Raw genomic sequence first — 21,239 nt, 5'->3', positions numbered from 1 at the left:
CACTTAACAGGCTCATGATGTAATGAATAACGAGGCTCTATGTCATTTTGAAACGAGAGTTGATTTTCTGTTGATGCACCAATCAAGAATAAGTACATGTATGCAGGTCTGAGAAGCCTATTTCGGCCAAAAAGTTTACTACCTATGGCCATTGTAGTTTATTCCGGTCTAAGGTATTTCTGGTATCATAATTAAGTTTGTCTAAATGGCCTACTTCAGTCAAAAACAACTAAGAGGTGTTTTTATTAGAGTCTTAAACAATTTGGAAAAGTATTGTTTTATTAACATTTAGTACTATTTATGATTATGTTGTCACATTATAATGTTTACAAAGAGCTGTTTATTTACAAAAGCACATTTACTATCTGCTGATTAAGTCATAAAAGGAGTTTTTAAGAACATTAGGGTGTAGCCAGAGGATTTTCGAAATAGGAATAAGGCCTATTTTTTAACTAGGAATCCTAAGAATGTCCATGAAAAATTTCAATACCATGAGTCCAGTAGTGTTTAAGTGATTTATAACACAAACAAACATATAGACAGACACCATTAGATTTGTATATAATAGCATAGTTATAAATGAATTTTCCATAATTGAAACCATCTACAATTATTAAATGTAAATAGACAGTTATCAATGTTAGCCTCTATTTGAGGACTTTTTTTATTGTTGACTCTGACTTTAAAGTGTAATCCCTATGTTTATTTTAAATTTGCATGCTCCAACTTATGCTTTAGCATTTCACACCTGAAGAAGAGTACAAATTCTAATCCTCAAAATGGTATTTTTTTTGTTCTGACACTTAAGGATGGTAAATTTCCATGAACCTGTCATCCACTGTATATAATCAATGTAGTAAAAAGAGTAGATTAGTTTTCATAGGTACTGACCTGATTGAAAACCGCCACGCTTCCATGGTGGGGTGGTGGTGGAGGATGTTGGGGAGGTGGGGGTAAAAACAACCGCCCCTTGTATTGGCCAGTTTCACCTAGAAAAATTTGTAACTTATGAGCTGAATTGAAAATTTAATTTCAGCTAACAGCATTACATTAAAGGATTTATTTGATAAAGTGACTTACTTATATCAAACACTTACCAATATACACAGGAACACCTTCGGACATATTTCTGAAATCTTGGTTATTGTCTTGGTTCAGGTTCATCTCTTTCTTGGTCCACGAGTCACCAGAACTTGATGTTTTCGCTTCTGATGATGAACTCATCGCCATTGGAACAATGAGTGGCCCAGTCTCCTGGATTGTGAAATGAAAACAATCACAATTTTAAAATGATTAGACTAGACATAGTTATTGATTTTTCTACAGTAAGTTTGATGTAGAAAGTAGGAAAGGATACCAGTTTTGTTCCTTGCCTTTCCTTAACAAGTACTGGGTATCAGGTACTGTAAACATTATGAAAATAACAAGACAAACTATTTAAGGCTCTAAATAAGTATGGTGTCCAGAGACCAGAAAATTATTACAAATTAATGTTTTACTTCCTTATTACGAACCATACAGTTGAGAATAAAACACATACACATTATATATGCAGTGTTATTACACTGTATATATAATAGTCAATTGTTTTAGGATAAGTAAACAATGTAGGAGTCCATTTGGTATATTCATTTTGTTGAGTAGTTAGATTATGTCACCAATAAGTCTGCTAGTAGGTAGTATCTCAACTTCAACCTAAAATCTTCTTTATGCATAGTCGACTAGCTGTAAAAATGACAAAATGTCCTAAGGTAACATCCTGGACCTGCTCATGTCTCTAAGGGGTATCACTGAGACAGTCATAATCTTGACAGAAGTCCGTTATTGTAGTTGGAGGCCATAGCCTTTGTTCTGGACAGTTGCATCATGAAATTCACAACTGGAAGACATATTTGACTCTCTCACTTCCTTTAATTTTTAGACAAAATAATTCTAAAACAGATGTAACACTAAAACAACTCTCTGTTTTCACTCCTTCACTGCGGTTCTATATTGAGTGATCTTAAGTACTCTCATTCTACCTCTGCACTGTACGGTGTCTGCTGCAGTCAACATGTTAAACAATACAACCATTTCTTGTAAATTAAAAAAAATCTTTTCATACCTTGCAACAGTTCTTACTTAAACAGGCTTTTCGTTTTCAAATAAATCTTCGTCAGACCCACATAACTGAATTAAAAGTACTTAAAGTAATAATAATATATTGAAAAACATATTTATTATATATTGTTACTTTAACCACTTTTATTTCAGTTATGTGGGTCTGACGAAGTTTTCTTTGAAAACGAGAGGCCTCACAGAAATAAAACTCAATGATTATTGGACTGTTTGTTTTTATATTAAGCAATATTTTCTTTTTAACTGGAATTCGTGATTATTCCTCAATTTGCAAGTTACTCGTAAACTGATCTTTTCCAATAATTGGACCCACGAAAACTCTTGGCTAAATTTAATGGAGTCAGATAGTGAGTGATTATGATTATTGGAGTGTTTGTTTTGTTTAAATTAAGCAATCTTTTCTTGTAACTGGAATTAGTGATTATTTCCCAATTTGCGAATTACTCGTAATAGATCTTTTCCAGTAATTGGACCCCCGAAAACTCTATTCGCTAAGTGGAGTCAGATAGTGAGGTTCCGTAATCCACTCACCTCTCCCATGGATCTAGCTAATTTAACAGGGACTAATACCAGAACTAATGCTATCATTTTCTTCCTATTTTTTGATTACTCAGCCTCGTTTTCATCAATGTTGTTGGTATTGTATTAGAAAGAATTGAGATTTTACCATTGGATGTGGATGAACTAATTTGCTTATATTTTATTACGTAGCAAATTTCTTCTTCTTCTTCTATTCAAATTTTATACTTTGTAAAGTAACATTGCTTGAAAAGTTGTGATTGCTGTATTGTCCTATTCGCACTTTGATTAGCCTAGGAAGGAGGCTACGCACCGATACTGTGAGGTGGGGTAATTGGAATAGTTCTGCTTCTACACTAAATATCTTTCACAGTTAATCACTTGCTTAGACTGTAACATTCATTAACTTATTTGAGGACTTTAAAAAGTGTTTGAATGAGAAAAAACTAAGAGATTGACAAGCATATATACTCACTGTTGAGTCTGGACGGTTGTTGGGAACCATGTTGTTGACGAGGGTAGTTGTTGCATATGGGGTTGGATTGCCGAGAGACTCCTTTCGTGTGTTGTAAAAGGTGGACATCCCACGTGCATCTACTTGTGCATACTCGCTGTCTGATAGATGACCTTGACCTTGCCCCTTGGCACCCCATCCAGGCTCCATCCACAATGTGTCCTTTCCACCACCCATAAGGCCCAGGTCATTCATGTTCATCACTGGAACTTCAATATGCATAATATGGATTACAAAAAAGTGTGGTAGTTTATGAAATTAGGTTTTAGTAGGTACAATTAATCTAAAATCACTACATTACAAAGATAAATAGCAATTAAGTATTTAATTAGTAGGCTATTCATCTTTGTTACTCAACCCTTGTCTAAAGGGAGAAAGTGTTACAGATACCCTAAGTGGTTTTCAACTAATTTGATCACTTTGCTAAAGTGGAAATATTTTGCTGAGAAAAACTTCAAGTGGTCTAAAATTATCAATAGCAATGTTAATGTTACGTATTATCCAGCTGGTTTATACCTTTCAGTTAAACCTACATTGGATATAGCAAAAACCGATGTGTCACTTATATCTGAGCAATCCTATGGATATCCAGCAGTCGCACATCACGTAAATGTCGAACTATTGGGGTGGATTGATAGACCTAGAGTACTGCAGAGGATCACTGTGGAGTGCATGGAGTTCCATTACAGTTACAGACTGTTGCTAGCCTGGACATGAGAGAGTGCTGTCCTGCCCCCTGGCCCCTTTGACTGTAGAAGCTGAAACAAAGCTGACCTTCCCTTCTTCCAAGGTCACATGACTGAGATACAACTTATACAATATATATATATGAGGTCTTAATGTATACCCATAAAAACTTACTTAATAATATCACCACAAAAAATCATGATTATAATACAAGACAGAGAGACAGACTTACATACCCAATCCATAGAACTAAATTATTTGAAATGTCCCCTTATTACAAAGGACTAAAATTTTACAATAAAATTCCAATACCTCTATCCTCTTTGCCTCCAGAAACGTTCTCTATAAAATTAAAACATATCTTAATAGAGAAAGAATATTATTCAGAAACTGCTTTTCTAAATGATGCAACCTTCATTAATTAAATTACTCCCCAGCCATTATCAAAACATTTTGATGTATATATATATATATATATATATATATATATATATATATATATATATATATATATATATATATATATATATATATATATTAATTCCACTGTATTTATTTTATCACTAATTATTTTTAAATGTGTTTTATGTTTTTTAAATTATTTTATTTTAGGATAATAATAGCTACATCTATCTTTATTTAATTTTAATATGAATTATAACCTGTACCTGTACCATTAGAATTTAATGTTTTATATACTTACTGAATCACTGTTTGTGCGATTAATATTGATTATTTATCAATGAATTATTAATTATGTTTATAACTTTTTTTAAATTAGGATTAGTATATTTTAAACTATATTGACGAGTCACCTGTTCATTGTAGATCTTATCTACTACAATTATGTAACGTTATGTGACAATAAATTTCTGATTTCTGATAACTCATATGATGGGCTCTCAAAGAGGGAGTTATGAGCTCTTAAGGACATGGACCCCTACCCCAATCTTACCCATTCTGAATATCCTGTCACTCTAAAAGCAAGCATGAAGTTTCATTTAGGACTAAGTGCAATGAGATGTTACTCAGCTTCTTCTCCTAAGTTAAGAGTAAAATGTTTTAAATTAACTCTAGTGAGAGAAAAGACGTAAAAGTAGAACTAGATTGCTGAAACTGGAAAGAAACTCAAAGTCTAAAACAATACACTAATATGTTACGGTAACCAGTTTTAGGAGAGAATTGTAACAGAAGTCAGGATACAGTATGCTTTATTCATGAACTTTAAGTACAGAATTTGCATCATTAATTAATGAAAAACATCTTATACTATTAATAATTGTAATAAATTGGTGAAAAATATCTCTTCTAGAGGTTTACAATTCTTGTAATTGTCTCCATCCGTAAAACTCAGTTGAGGAGTGAAATGGGTGGTTAAGAAGCCAGTTCTTTAACATGTGACAAAACCTTTGTGTGGTTATCATCTTCAGATTTAGAGAAAGGGCATTCCACATTCTGGCACCTGCATAGATAGGTTTCTTCTCAGTCATTGTGTGGTGGTCAGGACCGTACTCAGCTTTGGTGGGCCCTAGAAAAGAAATTAGGCCGGGCCCCGGCATGTCCCATTACATGCCCCCATACAGGTATGGCGAGGACTAGGCTCCAATAAAATTGTCAGAAAAAAATTGGTCTGAGTACAGGCCTGGTGGTGTTGTATAGGAAGGCAGTAGTTAGGTGCATGTTTTGTACTGTAGTCATGAATCTGAGCTGCAGTTCTTATGGTGTTTGCTGACTTCGGATATAGAAATGTGACAACTTCCATGGCGTACAGATTTATATTAATTAGGAATTTTAGGTCTTTGTATTTGCTTCTGTAGGTTTCTCTTGGATGGAGATCTCCAAGTATTCTTATAGTATGTTTTTGGAGCAGAAGCATTTGTTTAAATTACCTTTTGTAGTTAATCTCTATACTGCAATGCCATAGTGTAAATGGGTATCAAACAGGCTATAATAGACGATCTTGGCTGTATCTGACCCACAGATGTTCTAAATCCTGCGAATTAAATACAGGGTTGTTCTCAGCTTGATTCAGAGGAGATTGAGATGGGCGGTCCAAATAAGGTTTTTATCAACTGTTATGCCCAGGTATTTGGCAGCAGTAGCTTCTTCAATAAAAAGTAACTTTCTTACAGCCTCTCTATACTTGCCTAAGATTAACTGCTGGATTTGGTCTTATTCACAACATGGCCATTCCTATGGCAATAACATGTTGCCATGTTAAGTGCAATATATGATTGCACTGGTGGCAATAGATGATTGCACTGGTGGCAATAGATGATTGCACTGGTGGCAATATATGATTGCACTGGTGGCAATAGATGATTGCAGTGGTCACTGCAAGATTACAACTTCTATGAGAAATGTACATGTGTCAAAATGTCTGTACAGATTGGTCAAGTTGTGTTGGTTTCTCTTCTCCTCCAGTCCAGGAATTCATCCACAGAGTATAATGGTTTGTTGATGAGCCATCTATATGGTCAGGGTCATTTTCAGCTGCTGTCCTTGAAGTGTCTTCATATCGTCTGGTAGGAGGATGAACAGCTCATGGCCCTTGTAAGATGGTTTCTTTTCAAACTTTGAAGTGGTACAGAGGCAGGTGGAATTTTTAAGCATGGTGAGTTTCATGCCTATAGATGTTGTGGCCTCGTTGTAGTGTTCCTTGCAACATGCATAATAACTTCTCAGATGTATAAGCCAACTATTGTTCAAATCTTTTGCCTGGGAAAAAATTGTTGCAGATTACTCTAGGAGCCAGTTCTGACATTATCCTGATGACTTTTTTCTGAAGCAGCAGACTGAGGTTTCTTGTTGTGTTCCTCCCCACACAATGAGGCCGTATCTCATGTGTGTCTCAAACAGAGCTTGGTACGCAACTCTAGTTGTGGTTTCATTACTATGCTTGATTTTTTTTAAACATAAAGGCATGAACTTAGTTTCTTAGAAAAACTCTGCATATGATCATTCCACTGTAAGTTGTTGTCAACTATCTTTCCAAGATGAGATTCAAATTTTACGTCCAGAAATGGTGTAATTTTGTCATTTTTCTTCCAAAAGCAAGCTGTTTGGTCTTGTCAGTGTTTACTACTAAGTCATTCTCTTTACAACACTGATATGCCATGTTAAGTGCAATGTATCAGTTGCGGCTAGGTTGTTTGAGGATGATTCAGACACCAAAAAAACTCGCTTCCCCTTCTTCTGAGGAGACATGACTGAGATTAATACCCTAAACTATTTCTTGTGGATTTTGACACGAGGCGACCCCTACCTCTAACCTTACCCATCCAGAATATCCTGTCATTCGGAAACTAGCACAAAAGTCCTATTTGCATTATATGCAATTTCTAAGCTTTTTATCTTAAGAGAAAAAAAGAAAGATAACAAGACTAAGATGGTAATTTCTCCATGGTGGATGTAAAATGGGAGCTTCACAGAATGTGGCACCTTCCCCAACCTTACCAATCCATACACATTTGACATTCATGACATGGCAAAAAAAGTATAATGCTCACACTATTAAATAAAGAAGATCATTATGTTTCTGTTGGAATAGGAATATTTGATATGTGAGGTTTAGTAAATGTTGCTATTTATATCTTGCCTTAGCAAACCAGACCATAACAGTTTAATTTTGCTTATTCTTGATACTGGTCATTTTGGACCAAGTGCAAAGAGAGTCTCTCAGCTTCTTTTAAAGTGAAAAGTAATGTGCAGCTTTTGGACATCCACAGAACTGTCCAGATATAAGTGACACATCGGTATTTGCTGTGACCAGTGTAGGTTTATCTGGAAAGTATAAAACAGCCAGAAGTAAACCTTCTGGGGAGTAATTATATTTGCAGGCTTACAAAGATTTCTTACAACACTGCCACATTAATGTTAATATCAATAACATTCTTAATTCAATTTAAACAAACTTACCTGTCAGATGACCCAACTCCTTCTTGAGACTCTGTCGCCGCTTGAGGTAATAAGTAGTAAAGACGGCGATTGCAATGAAGATGGCACCACAGACAAGGATCAAGACAAAGATAGTGTCTGATGCGGAGGCGGGGTGGCTGGGCTGGGCAGCAGGGTGAAGCAGGGCGTCCGCCAGACTCACCATGGGTGAGTAAGGACCAACTCCCACCGCAGTGTAGGCCAGCACGCGTACACCCATGCCTGCATAATCAGTACAATAATTATTCCACCAAAAAACATTTCTCAGTTTTTAATTGCTCAACATGTAGGAACTATTGTTAACTTGCAAATAATTTTCTCCATTTTGAATGCTACATTTATAAGCAAGTTTTCACAATTGAGTCACATTGCTGAAATGTGAAATTTATCTTTAATATACTAAATATTAAATCCCAAGAAATTTTTTACTCAATATTTAGATTTTAGACAGTAAACAGTTTTTCATCTATGATTTAAAGAGTTCTTCTAGAGAAGGATATAGGCTAAGCAATATTTCAAGAAAAGTTCTTAATTAAAATTCATGAAATTAAGAGTTATCTCTGTTGAAAATTCAATAGAAACAATAAATGTTACCAAAACTGTTAAACAGTGGCAAATACAAGCATTGTATGTAAGTTTACTTTTAAATAAGTAAAGAGCCATTAATTTTTTTAACAATAAGTGAGAAATAATTGTTGCCTTAGTAAAGCACCGTTTAAAAAATGTTCAGTTGATTTTGAAAACAATTATCAGTCCCTCCAAATGTTATACGCTTACATTCAAAATGTGTACCGTTTAATAATGCATATTAGTCACACAAAATTGGATTGTAAGATAAATATAAGTTTTACGACACTATTGTGAAAAGAGAGTGTTTGGAATATAATGGAATTATAAACAGTAATTTGTTATGATGTTAAATTTGTGCAATTCGTGATGTTTACCTTGAACTCCCATTACAGAGATGTTGGGTAATATCACAGACATAGTAGTGGCATTCACAGTCATTTGTGAAATCACCTTCGTGTTCTGTTTTACTTGAACCTGAAAAATAACAGTCATACAGCCTCAATCTATGCTGGATATTTTAGGGAATTGGTTATAGAGCAAATTTGATTTATTCATATTTTGTACATACTATGCCTACTATACTAGGTACAAAAAAAAAAAAAAAAAAAAAAAAAAAAAAAAAAACATTAAAGAGATAACCATCCCTTGTATAAAATTTTTGCTTTTTTAACATGTTTTCAACCTAGGACATGTTTTTAACTAGGACATGCATTGGGGAAGGAGTAATGAATCTGATTGAAGAGGGCAACACATTGGGGAGAGAAGAGGATGGTACAGTTGAAATCTGAAGTTAAAACATCTATGGTAGCATATTTAATATTGTGGTTATTGGGTGGAAAGAATAAAGATTGAGTACATTCTGATGAGCGTATGCTCAAATGAGCAAACGAGATTGAGAAAGTGGTCTTTACTTGAACACTTACTCAGTTTTGGCTTGAATAAAATTGAACTACTGATGTGAGCAGGTGCTCATCTAGTCAACCGGCAAATCCCCGATTACAGAAAAAATACAGTGACAGAATTGTACGATATCTTCCCCAACTCTACTAACATTTGCTGCAGTGATTCCTCAACTAAGTTTTGTATCTCTTTCACACACAAAGGCATGGGTTTAGAAAGCATGACAAATTTGCTCATGAAGATCACGCTATGTTTATCTCAATAATTCAAGAGGAATATTGAGTTCAGCTCAATTTTACCTTCTGCTTAGTGCAGCATGTGAACTCTGATAATGTGTCCAATTAAAGAGGGTTTCAAAAACGATAGTAAAATGAAGTGCGGATTTCTCTTGATACAATTAAAATCTTGAAAAATTCAAGAACACGAAAAGAAGAGTGAAAGCAAAATCAGACACGAAAAATAACGAATAAACATTTAATTGAAAATGTAAGACTAAGAATTCTAAAAACACTAAGAACGTGGTTCAAATGCAGCAATTGTATACTTCACAGGTACGACTCTATACAATATTAATTTAAAATCTTAAAGACTGCACCTAAAACTGTTATTAAGTACCCAACATCAACTTCTTAAAATATTGTCGCCTGTCTGTCTGTGAGAGCGATAAACTCTTAACAGAAAGGTGCTAATATTGACTTGGTACATAAATTTCTCTAGGCCCAATAGAGAAGTCTGTAGATTTCTTGATTTTTCAAGAGTAAAAAGGATAAAGGGGGCACCAAAGTTGCAAGTAACTCTTTAAAGAAATGCTGCATTACATATTGTTGTGTTCTACTGTTTTCTTTGATTCACTGTTATATTGGTTTATTCATTATAAAAGTAATTTTTTTTATAAAATATAATATGTTTCTTTCTATTTTCAAACAGTAGGTATTTATCTATAATAAGTGAGCCTTATTGTTGTTTTACAAGTACTTTGTATAACTTCCCTGTTTAATATGCAATTTTTTAAAGACAGGCGTCTACTAATAAAATCAAAATTTGTATTGTTGAAAGACGTATACTTGCATAGAACATGGCCATTAAAATGGTTGTAATTTAATACTATAAAAACTATGAGTATATGATGTGAATTACAATACCATTATCTAATATATTGAATATTGAGTCTGCAAATGAGTAGATCAACAATTTCTTGAGTACTTGCTTGCTATGTGACCAAAATTTATCTTTTATTCACAGGAAACCTTAAGCAGTACTCACAGTCAATAGTGGAATCATAGTTTGAGCAAGTAATCCTCGTTGTAATTGGGTATGTTCCTTTTATTCACGTACGAGGGGGTACCCAAAAAAAACCGGAATTATTTTATAAAAATTATATATTATCAAATTGTTTACAATACGACCTTATCTCCTTCAAAATAATCTCCATTACAACTAATACACTTGTCCCAACGGTATTTCCATTCATCAAAACATTTTTTGTAGTCATCTTTAGAAATGGCTGCAAGCTCGAGCTTCGTTTTTTTTCTTAACCTCTTCAACGCTGTCAAATCGTTGACCTTTCAAGCCTCTTTTCATGTGTGGAAATAAAAAAAAGTCGCATGGAGCGAGGTCAGGTGAGTAAAGTGGGTGGTGCAGCGGAACCATGCCGTTTTTGGCTAAAAACTGCCTAACTGAGATGGCTGTGTGTGCCGGTGCGTTGTTGTGGTGGAAGAACCAGTCTCCAGTCTGCCACAAATCGGGTCTTTTCTGGCGAACACTGTTGCGCAATCTTCTTAAAATCTCCAAACAAAATGTTTGGTTGACAGTCTGACCTGGAGGAACAAACTCAGAATGAACAATGCCTTTAGCATCAAAAAAGCAAATCAACATGGTTTTGATGTTTGATTTGACTTGCCAACATTTTTTTTGGACGAGGTGAAGATGGCAACTTCCATTGGCTTAACTGTTGCTTCATTTCTGGGTCATAACCATAGCATCATGACTCATCACCAGTAATTACCTTTTCCAGAAAATCGGGATCATTTTCGAGATGTTCTTTCAGAAGGCGGCAAGTTTCAACTCGATGTGCCTTTTGATGGTCAGTCAGATGTCGAGGAACAAATTTGGCAGCAACCCTTTTCAGTCCTAAATCTCCTGTTAAAATTCGCTGAACCGAGCTCCAAGTTAACCCACTACTCTCTGATAGTTCCTCAATTTTCTGTCGACGGTCGGTGAGTACAAGTTCACGAATTTTCTCAACATTTTCGTCCGTTTGAGAGGTCGATGGACGTCCAGAACGAGGTTTGTCTTCAATCGACATTTCGCCATTTTTAAATCGAGCGAACCACTCGTAGACCTGAGTTTTCCCCATAGCATCATCTTTGTAAGCTGTATTCAACATTAAAATAGTTTCTGCAGCATTTTTACCAAGTAAAAAACAAAATTTCACAGCTGCACGTTGTTCACTTAAACTTGCCATGACAAAAAACGAAACAAGAACAAAAAAGGGTTAGCGAAAACAGTCACTACGAACGAACAGAATGCACTAGGACAACGGAACTGGGGTCACTGAGCTCGCAATGGGTTGCGCGACACACACGCCTAGTGGCAGGAATGTGTACTACACGCTGCCGGCTGTCAGCAATACAATTCCGGTTACTTTTGGGTACCCCCTCGTAAAACAGAGTACATACTTGATTTTTTGAAGAAAGAGTACATGCTCTATTTTATTCACTCCACCCAGTTGTTCCAATAAAAAGATGACAACACTGTGGTACAGTACTTGTAAGGTGTACCTTATAGCCGAGAAGAATCCCATTGTAATGTTGGGGCGGGGGAGAGGCCCACTTCACAAACGCTGCCGAGGCATTCACCCAGCCGAGCTGGACATTTTCAGGAGGAGCAGAGGGCACTGTAACCAGTCAAACCAATTTCTTTGATAATTGCCTTCATCTAAATTAAAATAGCACTTAAATTTAAAAATCTTACCAAAATAGCATCCAGTTCTAGATAGTTTAACCAGTTATTGTGCTATCTAGTTTAACTCTTTACTTGGCAGCGGGCGTGTGATATTGTTGAAAGTAGAATAGTCAAGATGGATACATGCTAAGTAAAGCGTTAAAGACGATATATATCGTCACTACTTTGATGATTTTTCTTACTATTATATCCATTTTGAAAATGTTTAATAATCCATTGTAGCTTGTAAGGGACAAACTAAAGCATAATGAATTTCAAAAACATGAATATCGATATTTTTGACCGAAACAACTTATACTAGCTGTACCTTAAAATTAGCATTGCCGACGAAGTCTCTTTTTGGTTTCCATGTTACATATTTACTCGTAAGTAAGAAAAAATAGTATATATTATGAGTTCAATTCCTTACAAATCCATAAAAATGCATTTTTATTTAACAAACCAAATGGAACATATCCAACTCATGATAGGAGGAAACAGACCCGCATTTCTTGTATGACATTATTGTCTATTTCTTCTAAAAAGTAATTGCTATCTTATCTCTGAGACTGATCCATGATAGGTTACTTATGTTATATTCAATCAACCGTTTAAAAATAATTACAAATTATTGAATTGAGTTTACATAATTTTCTTCAAGAGTGCAGACTTTTTGCCATACCAGTTTTTAGATTCCATTATTTCTCTTTATAGTAATTATTATTTTTTAAATAAAATCCAAATGTAGCACTGCTACAGATAAAATTCACACATTATTTATTTCCTTATAGAATGTTATGGTATAGAATAGGTTCAAATACAGAAATGGCCTTAAATGCACAAAACTCAAAATGTTATTTCGCTTAATATCTGAAGTACTTAACCATGAACACTATAATAATATATACTAAAATATGTATATTTCAATTTCAAAGTTAAATTAAGGCCCACCATTTATTCCATAATAAGCGTGTTAACTAACAAGCTAAGAATATGATTAGGATCCCTCCATACTGAGATAAACTAAGTCCATTGTTACTGATATTTTTGTTGCAATTCAATAAAAAAATACACAATAATGGAGAAAAATTAAAGTTATTTCACAGGTACTTTTAAAATCTGTTTCATTCTTTGAGTCCCAAAAAACTGCTCTTTTAAATCTTAAAAGGTTAGAATATCTTTCAGTGACTATCACTAATCTGAGAAAAGTTAAGAATGCCATTTAAAAGAAAGATGCCCACTATGTCCCTGTTTTTCAGTATCAAATTGCATGCAAAGCTGTGGGTAACTGCTAGTTTACATATATATTCTCAGCTGAAAAGGAAATCTTTATCATCCAGAAATCCAAGATCACTTTTGCTTTACTGATAAACATACCATCTTCTAATGTCTGCACCACCTTGGAGTTGGATGGTTGGCCCTCAATCATCTTGAAGAAGGGGACAAGGAAGAAATCGTACTTTGTGTATTTTTGGAGGTTGGTCACAGTGTAGTGGAGAGCCCCGGCATTGAGAACTGTGGCCATGTTGTATTGGTTGGCTCCCCCGGACAAATCCCGGAACCTCACATAGATACCCTCCACATAGTCTTCAGCGGTTACGATCTGTCAACAGCAAAACAATGTGAATTAGTTTGAGTATGGGTGTATTTACAGACCCACATTTGGGGAACATAAGGGGAAAAACGTGGGAGACACAACAGAACAAAAATGAATAACACTAATACAAGTACTAACCACTCATCAAAGTTCCCTGAAATAATGTTTTCAATGTCAGTGTATAACTGTTCAGAGAGGAGAAGCTTTTACAACTAGCTTCAATAAAAAAACTATACAATAACATAAATCTTATAATTGTCTGAACAATGAACAAATTCTTCATTTTATTTTTGTTATTGACGATGGAAGGTTTGAAAGGATAACAAGATTTTGGATGTTTGCCATCTTTATAGGTTATAAAAGGTAAAACACAATGTTTCGATGATTAAAATCTATCCTCTTGGTCAGGTGAGGGAGTTATTACTACATACAAAAACATTCTTACCGTTTGTTACTTTTGCATGTATTAATACCTACCCCACCTGACAAAGAGGATAGATTCCAATCCTTGAAACGTGTTATACCTTTTATAACCTATAACGATAGCAAATATCCGAAATCCTGTTATCCTTCCAATAAACAAATAATCTTTTTGTGGATAACATATTTTGAACAGATGTTATGTAGATAATATAGATAATATCTGCACAAATATGGTTTGCAGACAAGGCTAAAAAAGTTTGTATGAGTGTAGTTGATTTGACAGCACAATGACTAAATGCTACAAAATTAAAGTTCCTCCACAAAATCCATGTCACCAACCTCCCATGTAATCCTAACAGCAGTAGATGAGGTTGGTGTGAGACTCAGCAGCTGTATAACCTTGGTGGCAAGTCGTGTTCTAGCCTCATTTATCTGGTGGACGGGGACATCTCGCAGGTGTGTCCCCTGAGTGTGTGCTGTCTCCGACACCTCGCTAGGCACCGATACACCCTGTGTGTTCTCTGCACGAACCACAAACACGTACGAGGTGTCTGGCTTCAAGTCAGTTATCTGCAACAAAAAACCGATTGTCTGGATTATGCAAGTTGTGGAAGAATACATAAACAATGAAAGATCTGTTTTAATCCTAACACTATATTTCCTGTGTTAGTTGGCAGACATATTTTGCCAATTTGCTAAGGATTTTTTTTAACTGCTTTGAAATATGTTTGTTTTACTCATAAAACATGCTTAGCTTAATATAATTTTTTTTACTCATGTTTTCTATTAAGGATATTAAAGGATCATAAAAAATCATTTTGAGATATTAACTTTTTTCATATTTATTTTAAAGATTTACAGCTATTTTCTGTTTATTTGGTTAGTGTAGTATTAAGACTTATTAACAAGTGCTGTACTTTATTTATGTTTGGTGGAATATCTGAAATAATTTCAAGTACTTAAAATATTTTTAAAGTTCCAGATTTGTTTTAGAAGTAAATTAGATATGAATCTAGGTCATCAAATTTAATGTAGATTTTTTACTTTGTACCCACAACAGTCATCATTTTCGATCACAGAGTAACATTTTTCAGAATGCCAAATCTGTTTTCAATGCTAATAGTTTTTCCATCTCACAAGATTATGCTTCATTATAAGGTTAAAGTATATAATTTAATTATTTGACAGTTTACAAGTAAAAAAATATTAAGATTTTTATCAGCCACAATTTTATGGGCTTATTCTTTGTTGAATTACGTTACTACACATTAGATACTCTTAATCTTATTACGGGCCATCCTTGAAGGAAGTAACCTCCTAAGGGTAGAGGGGTTTTGTCACAGCATTATTTAACTATTAAACCTCAACAATTATGTGCTTGAATTAGTTCACGAAATTTGCCTGTTTCCCCTGCCCAAAGGTTTTAAAGTTTATATTATATTCCTCTCCTCATAAATTGTTTTAAATATGTCTGTGTTAATTGTTTTGCCTGAGAAGGAACTTTTGATGGTTGAGTAAAATGTGACAGTAAAGATAAAACCTTGCATGTAAAAATTGTCTCTATCACAAATCCAAATATCTCATTTGGTAAAATAGAATGACTCAGCGGTCCAGCCATTATAGGAAACAGGAAATTTGGAGCTGTATGACTGGTGACATGGACAGACAGGCGTGTGGTGAGCAGTGTGAGAAGCAAGCAGATGCTGAATCATCTTTCAATTGTGAACATGTATTACAGTTGAGTGGAGTGTAATTGTACAGTGAGTGCCATGTCGAGCAATGGTGTTATGATTATGTTGCTACGTGGTAGTTGGATTTGGATTTACGTTACAATGTCTTAAAAAAAATAGACATAGTAAAACTGTTTTTAATTGCAAAAATGCACATCCCAAGAAGAAACAGCAAGCAGTTTAAAGAAGTTGTACAGTTGTGGAATTCTAGTTTCATACTAATAAATCTTGTTTTACTTAGGAGTTTGAAATTGTCTTTATTATATTACAAATTGTATAATAATATAAATGGAGGGGGGAGGTTGGTAATTATGGAGTGTTCTGTAATTTTAGGGGATTTATAGGTGGACTGCACGGACTGTAGTTAAGTGGCGGAGGGAGGATTTTAAAAGCCTGATTATAGCGTTAAGTAATTAAGGGATGGTCCCTTATCTATCGGTCTATCTCTATCTTAATCGGTAATGTGCAGTGCTATATAGCCTCATCTCATATTTAAATTCTATAATCGAGTGGAAATACAATTCCCAACATTTCAGAGGTTTCTTGATTTGTTTATAGTTACAGATTTGACTTTCTATGTTAATCAGTTTGTCATTGCTCTGTTAAAGATACAGCAAAATAATTAAACTTTTTTTTATATTAAATATTCACATCTACTCCAATATAAAAAAACTTGCATTCTGTACAATATATTTCAAATTATACCATAAGCTTTCTACATATTAATTGAACCTCTTTGGTTATTTAAGCCTATTCAATGATTTGTGCCACAAACTTTGCTTGTGTGTTTTTCAAGCAATTAAAAATGATATTACTTCACTAATATGAATAACAATATCCTTTATTTGTTGCAATAGTAATATTGAAACTGCCATGAAATGGTTTAAGTTTTTATAGAAATTAAAAAGTGTACTTTAATTTTGAACCTATGGTATAGTAAATTACATTAAATTTCTGACTGCTGTATATGAGTTGTCAACAAGATTCTTTTACAAGAAGGTTCTTAGTGTTCAACAAATAGAGTGGATGATTATATTCATGTAATAGAAGAATATATTACTATAAATCAATATATCTAAAACAGCTATAAAGCAACATATTTATGAAGAAATTTATATTTGCATTGCAAAAATATTACTTGAAAGTTACACTTTTGTAACAGAGAACTTACTAGTTTCCAATAAAGCTCAGAACAAACTAGTTCTTTCAATTAGGATCAAGTTAAAATATACCAATGCTGGATCAAAACACTCCTTTTATGAATTGTTTTCTGTAAGATTCTATGACCTTTTACAGAATTTTCATATTACTTTATAGTTAGATATTCTTCACAGGTAGATATCTTGTTCTATAATATAGTGAAAGTCTTTAATAGATGAATACACTTTTGATATGTAGAATTGAGTGGTTTGAAAATCTGATCAATATGGCACGAAAAAGTTAAATCAATTGAGATGGATAGAAATTTTATTTTTTTAAATAGCATTATTTAAGGGACAAGGCCAGCTAGTTTTGTTAGTTGTTGACAATGAAAGTATTTAGGGGTTTCTTGTCATTTATAATCCATTTATTGTGAACCATAATTTAAGCATTCTATGCCATCTATGACTTGAATGGGGTATTTTGCTGTTACTACAGCATAAGTGTTATCAGCATATTGAGTTATTTCCAATACATAACCTATTTCTTTAGATTTAACTTAATTTACCTACATGTTACCATTTACTATTGTTGTTTATACTATAGTTTCCAATAAATGAAGTAAGCTAAAATCAGGTTCAGGACTGGTTTAAATATATTTTACCCAGATGCTGTTAGGAAGTAATCATTAAGTATTAACACAATCACAATTCCCAATGTACAGGTACTGTTATATATCAAATGAGAAATAAAATTTCATTGATTGACTGATATACAAATACACTTTCCATGGTGAATGGCAACAACAAGAAACTATACACCACATTGTTGCCAATGACTGAGACTCACTGTGACAGCAACAAGAAACTATACACCACATTGTTGCCAATGACTGAGACTCACTGTGACAGCAACAAGAAACTATACACCACATTGTTGCCAATGACTGAGCCTCACTGTGACAGCAACAAGAAACTATACACCACATTGTTGCCAATGACTGAGACTCACTGTGACAGCAACAAGAAACTATACACCACATTGTTGCCAATGACTGAGAATCACTGTGACAGCAACAAGAAACTATACACCACATTGTTGCCAATGACTGAGACTCACTGTGACAGCAACAAGAAACTATACACCACATTGTTGCCAATGACTGAGAATCACTGTGACAGCAACAAGAAACTATACACCACATTGTTGCCAATGACTGAGACTCACTGTGACAGCAACAAGAAACTATACACCACATTGTTGCCAATGACTGAGAATCACTGTGACAGCAACAAGAAACTATACACCACATTGTTGCCAATGACTGAGACTCACTGTGACAGCAACAAGAAACTATACACCACATTGTTGCCAATGACTGAGAATCACTGTGACAGCAACAAGAAACTATACACCACATTGTTGCCAATGACTGAGACTCACTGTGACAGCAACAAGAAACTATACACCACATTGTTGCCAATGACTGAGAATCACTGTGACAGCAACAAGAAACTATACACCACATTGTTGCCAATGACTGAGACTCACTGTGACAGCAACAAGAAACTATACACCACATTGTTGCCAATGACTGAGAATCACTGTGACAGCAACAAGAAACTATACACCACATTGTTGCCAATGACTGAGACTCACTGTGACAGCAACAAGAAACTATACACCACATTGTTGCCAATGACTGAGAATCACTGTGACAGCAACAAGAAACTGTACACCAAATTGTAACTACCTACTCACCATGATGGTGTTGGTGTTGACTCGATGAGCTGCCACTACCCAGCCTGTCTGCAGGTCTGAACTGAAGTACTCTAGGGTGTAACCTGCAACATAACAGAATAATTAAGTATCCTATAAGTATAGTAGATGATTTGTATCCTACAGAATAATACTTTGTATACTACTTGTACTTTGTGGTGATAAGCTAAATAGTCCAGGAGCCCACAACCAATTTGCACTGTATAAGCACATAACTTAGTTTTCCTTTAAACCCATAAAGGAAATCAATTTCCTTCTTTACCTTAAGAAGGAAATTGATTCACCTGTACTAGTTTTGATGAAGGTTGAAAGGTTTTTTTCTCTTAATAAATTTGTTCTAACTTGGTCCACTTAAATCTATCTAAATCTATATTCTGGGGAAATTTGTCTATCAATTTTAAGAACAGCTTGATTGTATGCTTATAAATGCAAATTGGCTCTGTGCTCTTGGACTAACAGATATTAATTTTTTTATACCAGCTAGTTTTGTTCATCTGTACGAATGCCAATTAAACTAAAGTTGATTCCTCCGCTATGCAGAAGAGCATAAGAGATTGAGTACGAAAAGGTAAAAGATTAGCAATTTGAAATACATTTCCAGTAATTAGAAGGGTGGAATCAAATGATGCTATTTACCTATAAGAGGAGAGTGTAGCGGGCCGGATGGTGGATCCCATGACATGGTGACGCTGCTCTGAGTGATGTTGAGGATGCGAGGAGCGCTGGGTGGCGGGGGGAAGGTGGCAGGATCGGGACTTCGATGGAACCCTCCTGCCAGGCCCCCCACAGTCAGTGAGGCAGACCATGATGTCTCCCCACTGTCACTACTGGCTGTGCAGGTGTACAGTCCAGAGTCACTGGTCTGCAGGTCTGCACGGAAAATATCAATGGATATTCTATACAAATTCTACTAAATACATTTGTAGCACAACTCAGAAGCATTTGTTAGTAACAGCAAGCTCTTGAATTCCATTCATAATGACAATAAAATATAATGGAATACCACTTCTTTATCCATTACATTACAATTGGTTCACTCAGTCGTACCGATGAATTTCACAAAGCCTAACCTTTTTCAATGAGTCTCCCGTATAAGAAAGAAATAGTGTGGGTAGTTTGGCTTATTTGTTAAATCCGCAAAATATTTGTCTCCTTGCCAACACACAACTATTTAATGATTAGCCCGCATCACATTTTACTGTAGTTTTACTTATTACATAAGAGTTTCCTGGTGTAAAGGATATAATGACCCAGAAATCATTGACATTATTATAAAACTTGAAGTTTCACAGGATTTTGAGATTCATTTTACAGAATTAACTTGTATTAAAATATAGGACGATGAAGCCTCCTCAAATAAGAATATTAAACATTACTCCAGTACTAACTTCTTCAGTTTTAAAAATTAATATTTTGTTTAAGACATTGAATTATTTTTTAGAAAACAACAAACAACAAGAACCTTGGTGGTCAGAGTTCATAACAGTTTTTACAAAGTAAGGAACAGTGTTCAAAAAACAAAACAATTTTGTTACGATTAATTTAAGTTGTGATTGATATCTTATTATTAAAATAAACTCAGAGAGATATTATTACCATCGATCTGCAAAGTGCCTGAAGGCAGGACAGTTCTGCGGGGGGAGCTGCGGGGCTCAATGGGGCTGCCGTTATGGTACCACCTGACACGAGGTGGGGGCTCTCCCCTGGCCTGGCACGGCAGGCTGGCCACGGACTGCAGTGGTAGCGTCTGGTTGGTGGGGCCGACCTCCACCAGTGGCGGGGGCACATCTTCCAGAGATGTCACCTGAACATGAAGGCAAAATCTAGAAGGTGGAACTTAAACTTTTGTATTAATACTGGTTTTGGATGCTACTGGTGTCTTTTATGAATTCTGAAATCATTGCAGCTTTCTAGAAGGGAACCCAAAATGAACGGAATGCTTCCATCTGATAACTCTTGTGAGCATCTGTTAACTTATAAGGTGCTAGAGTAAATAATACACAGCAGAATAACCTATGTTATCAACACCATCATAATTATAGAGCCAGCACTTCTGGCCTGGTCAAAGCTATTGTGATTAGGTCCTTATTCTCACTTCTTTTATTGAGAAAGCATTGCATAAAACTGAAATTTTCTGCAGAATTCATTGATATTTCTGCAGCCTAAAATTCAATGAGAGCGAAAGTTTCTTATTTAAGGTTTACGGGTTAATATGTTCTTGCATTTATATTCAACATATACTGGTTTTGGTTTGAAATATATTGACTGATTTGGCTCTATACACCAAGGCTAAGACATTTCAAGAATTAAATTTTATAAACAATATTTCAACACAATTTGGACTGAAAATCTTGGATTTTTATCTTTGCTCAGTGACAGGTTA

At 34.8% G+C, this 21,239-nt stretch overlaps 1 protein-coding gene across 1 annotated transcript in view; it reads right to left on the bottom strand.

The window, feature by feature from the left end:
• Positions 1 to 21,239, bottom strand: part of LOC124353761 (roundabout homolog 2-like) — a 583,238-nt gene that overhangs the window by 17,475 nt on the left and 544,524 nt on the right. Inside the window, exons 9-19 of the mRNA XM_046803756.1 lie at positions 20,453 to 20,660; positions 19,493 to 19,726; positions 18,839 to 18,921; positions 14,547 to 14,777; positions 13,565 to 13,790; positions 12,025 to 12,140; positions 8,719 to 8,818; positions 7,757 to 7,996; positions 3,113 to 3,360; positions 1,098 to 1,254; positions 892 to 989 (exon numbers count right to left, since the gene is read on the bottom strand). Of these exons, the coding sequence (XP_046659712.1) occupies positions 892 to 989; positions 1,098 to 1,254; positions 3,113 to 3,360; positions 7,757 to 7,996; positions 8,719 to 8,818; positions 12,025 to 12,140; positions 13,565 to 13,790; positions 14,547 to 14,777; positions 18,839 to 18,921; positions 19,493 to 19,726; positions 20,453 to 20,660 (1,941 nt within the window). The remainder of the gene's footprint in view (positions 1 to 891; positions 990 to 1,097; positions 1,255 to 3,112; positions 3,361 to 7,756; positions 7,997 to 8,718; positions 8,819 to 12,024; positions 12,141 to 13,564; positions 13,791 to 14,546; positions 14,778 to 18,838; positions 18,922 to 19,492; positions 19,727 to 20,452; positions 20,661 to 21,239) is intronic.

The sequence above is a fragment of the Homalodisca vitripennis genome, chromosome 2 (assembly GCF_021130785.1).
Source record: "Homalodisca vitripennis isolate AUS2020 chromosome 2, UT_GWSS_2.1, whole genome shotgun sequence".
Taxonomy (NCBI): domain Eukaryota; kingdom Metazoa; phylum Arthropoda; class Insecta; order Hemiptera; family Cicadellidae; genus Homalodisca; species Homalodisca vitripennis.
The sequence above is the reverse complement of the archived record's forward strand: the minus strand, read 5'-3'. Positions and strand labels throughout refer to the sequence as shown.